The sequence below is a fragment of the Branchiostoma floridae genome, unplaced genomic scaffold (genome assembly GCF_000003815.2).
Source record: "Branchiostoma floridae strain S238N-H82 unplaced genomic scaffold, Bfl_VNyyK Sc7u5tJ_1439, whole genome shotgun sequence".
NCBI classification, from domain to species: domain Eukaryota; kingdom Metazoa; phylum Chordata; class Leptocardii; order Amphioxiformes; family Branchiostomatidae; genus Branchiostoma; species Branchiostoma floridae.
In genome coordinates this window covers 1,163,147-1,175,174 of record NW_023365716.1, presented here as the reverse complement: position 1 = coordinate 1,175,174, position 12,028 = coordinate 1,163,147, and the positions used below count along the sequence as shown (strand labels likewise).

The 12,028-nt window shown below is 41.0% G+C and overlaps 3 protein-coding genes across 3 annotated transcripts in view; 2 read left to right on the top strand and 1 right to left on the bottom strand.

Moving 5' to 3' along the window:
* LOC118407709 (zinc finger protein 501-like) overlaps window positions 1-12,028 on the top strand; it is a 482,642-nt gene that overhangs the window by 314,281 nt on the left and 156,333 nt on the right. The window lies entirely within an intron of this gene.
* Window positions 7-1,889, top strand: LOC118407649 (zinc finger protein 525-like). Its single transcript, XM_035808163.1, has one exon. It carries the CDS (start codon window positions 250-252, stop codon window positions 883-885), a length of 636 nt encoding a protein of 211 aa, XP_035664056.1. The 5' UTR covers window positions 7-249; the 3' UTR covers window positions 886-1,889.
* The window catches only part of LOC118407668 (tropomyosin-1-like), a 1,169,601-nt gene continuing 1,162,054 nt past the window's right edge, over window positions 4,482-12,028 (bottom strand). The window contains exons 6-8 of the mRNA XM_035808184.1: window positions 11,188-11,263; window positions 6,084-6,122; window positions 4,482-5,618 (exon numbers count right to left, since the gene is read on the bottom strand). The gene's annotated coding sequence lies outside the window, so the exon portion shown is untranslated. The remainder of the gene's footprint in view (window positions 5,619-6,083; window positions 6,123-11,187; window positions 11,264-12,028) is intronic.

Genomic DNA, 12,028 nt, shown 5'->3' with positions numbered 1-12,028 from the left:
CTTGCGCCAACACCTTATTTCAAAACACACCGGAGAGAAACCTTACATGTCTGGGGAATGTGGGTACAGAACAACTAATAAGGCTACCTTATCCATCCATATGAGAATCCCACAGGGGAAAGACCGTACAAATGTGACCAGTGCGACTATACTGCAGCATGGAAAACTGCTTTGAAGCAACACCGAGCAAAACACACCGGCGACAAACCCTTCGTGTGTGGGGAGTGTGGGTACAGGACGGCTTATAACATGACGTTGGCCAGGCACATGAGAACCCATACAGGAGAAAAACCCTACAAGTGTGACCAGTGTGACTATTCTGCTGCACAGAAATATGATTTGGAAAACCATCGAATAATCCATACTGGTGACAAACCCTACATGTGTTCTGTTTGCGGATTCATGACTGCTCACAAGTCCAACTTAGCCAAACACATGAGAACCCACACAGGTGAGAAACCCTACAAATGTGACCACTGTGACTATGCTGCTGCACTGAAAAGCGCATTAAACCAGCATCAAGCGAAACATACTGGTGATAAACGCTTCTTGTGCAACGAGTGTGGGTTTAGGACAACCAGAAAATCACACTTAACCCGACACATGATGACGCATACAGGAGATAAACCATACAAGTGTGACCAGTGTGACTATTCTGCAGCACTGAAAAGTCACTTGGATCAACATCTTACAAAACACACGGGTGAGAAACCCATCATGTGTGATAAATGTGGGTACAGGACGGCTTATCAATCGGACTTTTCCCGACACATGAGAACTCACACAGGAGAAAATCCCTACAAGTGTGACCAGTGTGACTATTCTGCAGTACAAAAACGCCAGTTGGACAAACATTTAGCAAAACACACCGATGAGAAACCCTAACTATGTGGGGAGTGTGGATACAGGACGGCTCAGAAGATCTACTTATCTAGACACATAGGTGAAAAACCTTTCTATTGTGACCAGTGTGATTATTCTGCTGCACAGAAAGATTCTTTAGACAAACATCTAGCAAAACACACTGGCAAGAAACCCTACATGTGTGTGCCTTCAGGACACAAAGAAAGTCTGACTTATCCCGACACACGAGAACACACACGGGAGAGAAACCTCACAAGTATGATCAGTGTGACTATTCTGCAGCACGGAAATCTGACTTACCACACCAAAAACACACACAGGTGAAAAACCCTACAATTAAGTGTGACCAGTGTGACTATTCTGCGGCCCAGTAAGACACATTAGACATGCATCATAGACAACACACTTTTAAGAAACCCTGAATGTGCATATTACCATTTACTACATCCAAGATACAGTTATATCCAAGTAGAATATATGAGTGAAAACTTCCCCACTGATGCTTTAATGATAAGCATACCCTGCCAGATGCTAGGTTTGTATATTTGTAACCTTCTGTTCATGGCAACGTTTTGTAGCATTCAAGATAAATGTACATTTCAGTACAAACAGTCTCACTGGTGTTGGTAATGATATGCATGTGAGGTACTGTAAATGCAGAAATATTTGCGGTGGATTAATGTTCGTGGTTTTCGCGGTTGACCACTTCACCGCAAACTTAAATCCACCGCGAACATTTTTCTATTATGGTATTAGACTGCAGTCTATGGTGTTACCGCGAACTTAAATCCACCGCGAAAAGTCCCTTTTCCCGCTACCGCGAAATGAAATCCCCGCGAGCTTAAATGCATTTACAGTATTTCGAAAGTAAAGTCTGTCCAACATGTAAAACAAGCCAGAGCAATGTTGGTATTTACTCATTTACTGTCTTGATCACTGTCATGGAAAACTTTAAAAGGGAAGTGGGACTAATCTCCAAGCAGATCCTACAATGGCATAAGATAGTACCAGACTGGCCAAAGAGTGTAGTCTGACTGTGAGGATTAAGGAGTTGCTTGCAGAGAGACAACAGGCATTCCGCTCCGGAAACGTTGCTCTGTACTCCAAGTTAAGGAATTCTGTGGCCAAGCATATCAAGAAAGCAAAACGGGAGTACTATGAAAGAGAAGTAGCTAGCTTGAGGCACTCCAGCCCAAGACACTGGTTCAAGTCCATCAAGTCCCTTATGGGAAAGGACTCTGTTAAGGAGGATGTCTCCAATCCCAACATCACCGTGACACAAAATGAATGTGACACGCTTGCAGAGCATTTCGGGTCTGTGTGGAGTGAAGTGTCCACTGAACTTTGGCTGATGTCGAGCACAAGCTCTCGCATGATACACCCACACCGTTCAGTATTGGTCACGTTAAGGCCAGACTGCGCAGACTCAATGGGAGGAAAGCCGCTGGGCCAGACCTCATTCCTTCCCTGGTACTAAAGCAGTATCATGAAGAACTTGGTCCTGTTTTATGTGACGTCTTCAATTCTTGGCTTCAGAACTCCGCCTTTCCGCAGCAATGGAAAGAGGCTGTAGTCACGGCAGTGCCTAAGAAACAACGACCACAGTTCCCATCGGAATACCGACAAATTTCGTTAGTCAGCTGCGTCGGGAAAGTGTATGAAGGGCTGCTCCGTGATGCTTTGCTACAGGACACTACCAGTAGCCTCGCACCGTCTCAACATGGCTTCCTGTCAAGAAGATCTACGGTTACTGCGTTGATACACATCCTCCAAACGTGGCACGAAGCGTTAAACAGTAACCCGAAGTTGGACGTTCATGCTGTGTTCGTTGATTTTTCCCGTGCATTTGATACCATCAGTCATAGTCAACTGCTCATGTGCCTAGCTGACATGGGTATCAGGCGGTCCTTATGGATGAGCATCAGCAGCTATCTGGAAGGACGTACACAGAAGGTAAAGTGGGGTCCCTGTGTATCTAAGTCCCACGACGTCCTCGCGGGTGTTCCACAGGGTGGTATTCTATCACCAACACTTTTCGTCATCTGTATAAATACCTTGGATGCAAGGTTGCCAAGGCCCATTGTTCCTGTCAAATATGCGGACGATCTGACAACCTCTGAAATGCTAATGGCGTCACTTCCTGGTCAAACGCAGAAGGCACTTGACTCCATTGTTGAATGGGGGGAGGACTACTCTCTCAAGGTAAACGGGAAAAAGACAATGGACATGGTTATCAGCGCAAGGAAGGAGGTAAACATTCCTGTCCCTCCTCATCCGACAATATCCGGACATGTGATTCAGAGGACTACGTCTTTCAAACTCCTTGGAGTACACATCACTGCCAACCTTACCTGGGATGAACACGTTCATTTCATGTTGACGAAGTCCCGTCCACGTGTGTATTACCTTGCAGCAGCAAAGAAGGCTGGTCTCCCTACTGATGTCTTGCTCCAGATTTACCTAACATTCCTACGCCCCTTACTGGAGTATGCCAGTCCGGTGTGGGGAGGACTGCCGAAACACCTGTCAGACAAGCTAGAAGCCATGCAGAGGCGCTGTCTTAGAATCATTGGTATCCCATCTGACTCTCTGCCCTCACTATCAGAAAGACGGGACGCAGCGACGCTGAAGACTCTACAAAACATACTGCGGGACAGTAGCTCTCCGCTGAGGGAGTTCTTTACTTCACCTCAGGACAGTTCGTACAGTCTTCGTCGGGAAGCCCGATACAGGGCATCTAGAAGTAAAACGAAGCGACATGAGATGTCATTTGCACCCCGCTCTGTACGATTGCTGTACGAAAGTGCTACATGATCGGTAAAGAATGTTGTTTCTGTCATGTATATTTTCTTAAATCCGATTGCTGTCTAATTTTAAATGTTGTAAATGTATTAATGTTTTAAAGTTGATTCTGTGACTGATGACGTATTTCATGTGTATATACATGCCAAGTCATCCAGGAATAAAGCTGAATCTGAATCTGAATCTAGTCAGCCAAGTGGTGTCCATTTGCCGGTAGCGAAACACACTGCTAAGCCAGCTTCACTCCTCTACCAGCTTTTGATGCTATCTGATGCTACCGTAGGATCTGCTTGGAGATTAAGTGGGACATAAAGGTAGCTGATTACACCTACCCACTCGGCCATTGCACCGGTGACTAGGGCTGTGTACCTAAATACCCGTACCTGTACCGTACCTAAAAATTTGTTTAGGTACAGGTCTGGACCTAAACATCTGTGTACCTGTACCTAAACACACTAAATCACTTATTTTTACCAATTTTTAAGACTGCTGGACAAGTAAATCCCGAATCAACAATGACAATCGTGATAATCTTGCAGTTGAAACTCAAGAAAAATTGTTTTGAGATTCAAACATGCAATTCCCTGTATGAAGATGGCAATTTATCACTAGAAAAGACAGTTAGCTACAATGTTGTTTAACTTACATATACTTGGTTAAAATTGTTTAGGTACAGGTGCAGGTCCGGACCTGTACCTAAACCCATATACCTGCACCTGTACCTGAAATTTGTTTAGGTACACAGCCCTACCGGTGACCTACTTCATTTTAACCTAAAGGTGACGTGAAAACATGAACCACGTGACACACGTCGGTATGACGTACTGATGACGTTGATTGACAAATGTTGCAGAGTTGTGTTGAAACCGCCACACGCCAAAATACAGATAAAAGCTTGTAACCAAAAACCGCTACACAAATGTATCAATTTCACCATATTACAAAACTGCCATAAGTATAATCTAATTCTTCTGCACCTGTTATTTTCCTACTCTCCAAGCAGAAGTTAGGCTTCGGCTGAGACCTTACAGAAAACGGTACAAAATAGAAAGCCTGATAAAAATAGCTTCAAAAAGCCAGAGCCTAACCTCTGCTTGGAGAGTATTATTTCCCTTACTAACATAAATTTCTAAAACACGCTGTACATTAGGTGTCAAATTTCAATATCAATCTAAAAGAGGTCTCCTGAGTATGTGATGAATATAGAAACATTGTCTAAAATCCCTCCATAATCGATCCATTCATTAGTAAAATTAAAGCTGCACTTACTTTTTACTGTTTACAAATTGTTTTGTCTATTACATTTCGTTTCATCGTACCTGTACTGTACGGAATCCAAGAAAAACAGTGCAGCGGAACTATATATAACGTTATCACTAATGGAGATCCAAATAAATCAAACAATCTTATAATGACTACAAATTAGTGGATTTAATAATATAACCAACACTATATCTAACACCCATTCACGTATCCACCTTGCTATGCCCCAGCTGTGGTCGATCCTGACACGCTATGATAAGAACGGACGAGAAAAGTGTGTCCGAAATTAAGAGCTTATGAATTCAACATACAACATTTTTATATTTCACTCCATATTACGGTATGGAGGGAAACATATTCTTATCATGATTTTCAGAGGCAAACAGTGATTGATTATCACAGTAACATACAGCTGCAAGACGTTACGATATTTGATTTGCTTGCTTTTAAAAAAATGTAATTTTTCACAAACCATAGTGCCAGGTACCGTATTTACCGTGACGTCATAAGTATGCTTTTTTCCGTTTTGTAGGTTTCGATGTTTGATATCATCCGAAGGGTACATATTTAGGTTTATGTTGAATGAATCGGACTATCATTGTTGTATTTTGGTTTCATAAGGTGACGTTGCAATCCATGTCGAAGTGGCCTGGTGTAACAGCTCTTCATGTTCGAAGACTTTCACATGGCTGAAAAGAAAAAAAAAACGCGATTACTTCATATATCCATTGGCCGTAAGATGGTTACGAATGGTTTTCTGTAGATCAAGTCCTCTGATCCTTACTGACCTTAAAAGTTCTGTGACTTTAGAGGAGTGAATACATATGACATAACGCTATCGGCGAGCTTTTCGATTGAATCTACCTTCCTTTCCTCTTTTCTTGGTTTTATGCCTTCATACATACAGTTGTTGGTTAATTTTTGCCTCATTTTCTAAGTGTTAGCGTATTTTTCCCCATTTTATTCGGTGTAAGTAAACGTAATTCTATCCAAAAGTTTACGTAATTGTATCCGAAGTTTGAGATGGTGGGCTATTCAATTCTGCAAATTAGACAATGGTATGAACGGCAAATGGTTTTGGATTTCGCAATTTTATACCCGAATTATTCAAAGAAGCGCAATACAAATAATTGGAATCAACTGTATATAATTACCATTAGTTCCATCAGGGTTTTCTCAAGTCCGCTTTTGGCCTGGAAATACAAATCATGAAACAGGGTCAAACAAAAGCTACAAATCTAAACCATGTCAGGGTATTTCAAAACGGGCATTTTATGGGGACGAAAAAGTATGTGTAATTGTATGTAAAAGACAAAACACATCAAAAGATTATCATGAACATAGTTTGTCTGTCTTTTTTTTACATGATTTTTTTCTTTACATTCCGGGTCCAGTCTTGGTGGAAATGCGATTATAGCATAACATACACAACCGCAAACAAACCGAAGCTTAAAGTTTCATTGATGAGTTTTTTCTTCCCATAGCACATTTACCATATACCGTGAAAATTGCCTACGTCAAATAGACATACGTTCTTTGTCTATAGCAATCACAGCACGAAAACAACTATTTAAGCAAAGTTTCAGAGATACGTATAAAAACCTTAAAGGCGAAGAAATATTTCAGAAGATTTTAAGATCTATTAAAGGCATCGGAAACATACATCTGGCCTTTACGTAAGATTTCAGCGTTTGTAAATGTAACTTAATCTGTCGTGTTTCTTTACGTGAATTTTACATGTATTTTAGTAAGCCGAAAAGACAACTTAAATGTCTCAAAAAGTTATAAAAAATAATCCGTTTTACTGTTTTACCACTGTGGTAATATTTCAAGTTTTTAAATATAAAACTGACAAATACCGTTTCTCTAGATCCGTTTACCAAACTTACCTCGGCTATGTCAAATATGAAAGGCCTTTGTCTGGCGTTTGATAAAGCATTGCGTCATCTGTTTTAAACAGTGACAAGATTTACTGTCAAAACTGACAATTGCGTTTTCCGGGAAAAAATGTTATGTTAATACCTCAGAAAAGTCAAATACAATATTCTTCTATGTTGTTTGTTCCGAAAGCATATGATGTATTCGATCTTTCTGTGCGCAATTTTTGATTCTTATATGCGCTCCCTTACGTTACATGAAATGCTGCGTTTTTCTGTTGAATATACGGCATCTGTAATCTATTTCGAACCACCGTTTACGCAAAGAAGGGGGGGCTTCCCCCGTTTAGCTTATATGATGCCAAGAGGTATATAAAATGTTGCGTATTTCTGTTAAACATACGACACGTTTAATCTTTGAATCAAGGCAGTTTAAGCGAACATGGGGAGACCTCCTCCGTTTAGCTTATGTTGCCAAAACGTATATAAAATGTTGCGTATTACTGTAAAACACACGACATGTTTAATCTTAGAATCCGCGCAGTTTAAGCGAACTAGGGGAGACCTCCCCCGTTTAGCTTATATGTTGCCAAAACGTACATGAAATGTTGCGTATTTCTGTTGAACATACGACATGTTTAATCTTTGAATCCGCGCATTTTAAGCGAACTAGGGGAGACCTCCCCCGTTTAGCTTATCTGTTGCCAAAACGTACATGAAATGTTGCGTATTTCTGTTGAACATACGACATGTTTAATCTTTGAATCCGCGCAGTTTAAGCGAACTAGGGGAGACCTCCCCCGTTTAACTTATATGTTGTCAAGACGTATATGAAATGTTGGGTATTTCTGTTGAACATACGACATTTTTAATCTTTGAATCCGTGCACTTTTAAGCGAACACGGGGAGACCTCCCCCGTTTAGCTTATATGTTGCCAAAACGTATATAAAATTTTGCGTATTTCTGTTGAACATACGACATGTTTAATCTTTGAATCCGCGCAGTTTAAGCGAACTAGGGGAGACCTCCCCCGTTTAGCTTATATGTTGTCAAAACGTACATGAAATGTTGCGTATTTCTGTTGAACATACGACATGTTTAATCTTTGAATCCGCGCAGTTTAAGCGAACTAGGGGAGACCTTCCCCGTTTAGCTTATATGTTGCCAAAACGTACATGAAATGTTGCGTATTTCTGTTGAACATACGACATGTTTAATCTTTGAATCCGCGCAGTTTAAACGAACTAGGGGAGACCTCCCCCGTTTAACTTATATGTTGTCAAGACGTATATGAAATGTTGGGTATTTCTGTTGAACATACGACAAGTTTAATCTTTGAATCCGTGCACTTTTAAGCGAACACGGGGAGACCTCCCCCGTTTAGCTTATATGTTGCCAAAACGTATATAAAATTTTGCGTATTTCTGTTGAACATACGACATGTTTAATCTTTGAATCCGCGCATTTTAAGCGAACTAGGGGAGACCTCCCCCGTTTAGCTTATATGCTGTCAAAACGTACATGAAATGTTGTGTATTTCTGTTGAACATACGACATGTTTAATCTTTGAATCCGCGCAGTTTAAGCGAACTAGGGGAGACCTCCTCCGTTTAGCTTATATGTTACCAAAACGTACATGAAATGTTGCGTATTTCTGTTGAACATACGACCTGTTTAATCTTTGAATCCGCGCAGTTTAAGCGAACACGGGGAGACCTCCACCGTTTAGCTTATATGTTGCCAAAACGTATATGAAATGTTGCGTTTTTCTGTTGAACATACAACATCTTTAATCTTTGAATCCGCGCACTTTTAAGCGAATACGGTGAGACCTCCCCCGTTAAAAGCTCCTTGGTTTAGCTTATACTTTTGTGTAGTGAGTGGTGTTTAATCATGATATTTTTCTTACAATTAAACGGCGAGCATTTCTTACTACAAGTAAATGTACGAATGATTTCTTTATCTACAAGCAAGCGTCAAGAAAGAACAGTCTGGACACACAGGTAGTGTCTTCCCGTGTTGGTCGTGTTTGTTTTGGTTATTGTGATATGCGTGGGCAGGCTAGATGTAAATTTATTCAGCGTTAATTCGTACGCGCAATCCGCATGGGGCGCGCCTCCGTCTGTGTCCGGCATACTATACATACACAGCGGCTGTGTCATGTGATAGGATGTATCCAATGGCAGAAAAGAGTGGGGGGTTCAAATTTACAATACCACAAGGAACGGTTATTTTCCAGGCGCTCATTTGAAAAGAAGTATTGAAGAAAGTTTGGACCTGTTCTAACCCGCAAGTTGTGGCCGTGACACTGCTGTTACCGCCTAGGACCCCCGGTGACGGAATTTGACGCAAAGATAGTAGGTTGCTATCATTCTGTACAAGTTGGAAATCGACACAGAATGGGAAATCACGACCTTTGTACCATCCGGATTAATAGAAGCCGAGACTGCAAGCTGAACATGTTTCGCGTCCAAATAATCCAAGAGTCCAAGACCATCCAGCAACACGAGTCATATCGGCCACTACTCTTGATCTTGCCGGATTCTTATTCCTGTGGTGGCCAGATGGAACTGTGTGCTCTTTTTAACTTACGCCGTGACGCTTCGCCCGACACTGGAAATGGGACTGTGGACTTAGATGCTGCACGGAATTGCACAGCCGTTGTGATTGCTTCAACTGCCGACTACATCAGAATGATAGGCCACAAATACCTAGTAGGCTGTAGTTTTTTTTTACTTTTCCATGTAATATTTTCTCGTAGTTCAATAAAATTTCAAAGTTTCATCCATTGTATTTTCTTGCTTGAAAACGTGCTTATGATTAACTTTATCCCGCTAAAATGACACTTATCCACACCTTATAATCACCTTAATGCACACGTATATGAGACGTAGAAAGGGAACTTTAAACATGTCTTAAGAGTGTTTTAGTATGTATTTATGACAACTTTTAGCTGCTAAAAGGACAAATATAGACACATTAAAATCCTCTTAATGCGCATGTATATGAGACGTAAAGAGGCTTCAGAGAAGATAAAAGGGAACTTAAAACATGTATTAAGGGTGTTTTTATAAGTGTTTATGACAACTTTAAGCTGCTAAAAGGGCAACAATACACATCTTATAAACATCTTAATGCACACGTATATGAGACGTAAAAAGACTTAAGAGGAAATAAACGTGAACTTTAAACATGTATTGAGGGTGTTTTAATAAGTGTTTATGACAACTTTAAGCTGCTAAAAGGGCACCAATACACAAAGTATAAGCATCTTAATGCACACGTATATGACAAGTATAAAGGCTTCAGAAGAAATAAACGTGAACTTTAAACATGTATTAAGGGCGTTTTGATAATCATTTACGAAATATTTAAGCTACTGAAAGGCAACTTAAAAAACCGGAAAATACGGATTTATAAGCACCTAATGATCATCTTTACGCACACGTAAATGAGCCGTAACGATGTTTAAAGTTTTATGAAACGTAATATTTAATTGCAATTTAAATGAGTTTTAATAAACATTTACAACATCTTTAAGCTGCTGAAAGGCAACTTAAAAAAACGGAAAATACGGACCTATCCGCACCTATAAGCCACCTATTGATCATCTTTACGCACACGTAAATAAGCCGTAACAATGCTTAAAGTTTTATAAACGTAATATTTAAATGCAATTTAAATGAGTTTTAGTAATTATTTACAACAACTTTAAGCTGCCGAAAGGCAACTTAAAAAACCGGAAAATACGGACCTATCAGCACCTACGTAAAGACTACGTAACGCCAATCTTTACGTACTCGTATAAGAGATGTATAGATCCGTAAAGAAGGAAAATACGTCAACGTTAAGCATCATTTAAGCATGCTTAAATTCCGTTTTTCGTGCCGTGAATTACAAGCAACAATCAGTCAATCCCCACAAGAGGCACTTTTCTCTCTTAGCGAACAACCGCACCACTCAGAACCCAGGACTGTGTACCTCCGACTTTACCTGCTAATTTCTTCAGTTACAAATAAGCTTTCACAAATCTAATTTTTGAGATCAGTTCGGCTGGCTAAAAGGAAAATTTCTCTCGTTAAAAACACGCGTCCATGCAGCCGTTTATTTTTTGGCTCGGATCTCTTTTAGTATCCACTCGGAGTAATACATCAATGAGACCTTAAATCAGCATCCGGAATAAACACAGCTTGTACTTGGCTCACAGGAAATATATATGAATGACAGTGTCACTAACGAAAAGTAATGGCTGCTATCTGGAACTTCGGACGTTTCCCAAATCATATCCAGTTGCTTAAAAAATCCATTTACGACTGCTTGACTTTTAAGCGCCACCTTTCAACATTTACCAGAACTGCACCGAATGCACAAAATGCTCACCTTCGTGTATTCCATCTCCTTGGCCCTGACCGTGTTTCCCACTTCTGTCGCCTCCTCTTCCAGTTCCTTAACGCGCCTGGGGAAGAAACGGTTACTGTTATTGGGTGAACCGGCTTCTGTTTCTTAGCAACCAGGGGCTGAATTGTGAGGAGCTTACAATAGGCGGGGCTAAATCGCAAGTGTCTGGAGCGAGCTGCCATTCGGCGCCACTCAGGTGGCCTCAATACGACAGTAATTGCCCCAGGTGCGGCCAAAGGACTGTAGGTTTTGATCCACTCACACCGGGAAGGACACCTACTCGTTTCGATAAGTGTGGTGGGATCTTAAACGTACGTGCGCCAGGTGTGGCTCTCCCCAAACACGGGACCTCCAGTCAACGTCCTATCCGAGGGACGGCCCTGACAAGGTTATATGTATTCCTGTTCACCTGAGTGAAGTGAGGGAAGTCGTGTAGAGTGCCATTCCCAAGGGCACAACACATCGGGTCAAATTAGCGGCTTCTAACCCGTTACCTCTGGGGTCTGGGTCAAACACCTTACCGATGGCGCCACACGAGGCCACTGAATAGTTCATCATTAGGCCAGACTGATCGGATAATATGGATGATATCCACGCGCGCATCACTTTTTATCCGTTTACACACAGTAGAAGTTTTCGAACTTACTACAAATTGCACAAAGCAACTGTAAAATTAGCACAAATATGCCAAAAAATGCCAAAAATTGCACACAAAAATGAAAAGGGGAAAATGATATGGAAGGTGATTGGTGCAAAAATTGCTCAAATTATGGAAATTTGCCATAAACGTTCCGGTGCAAAAGTTCTGAATTCTGCGAATGTA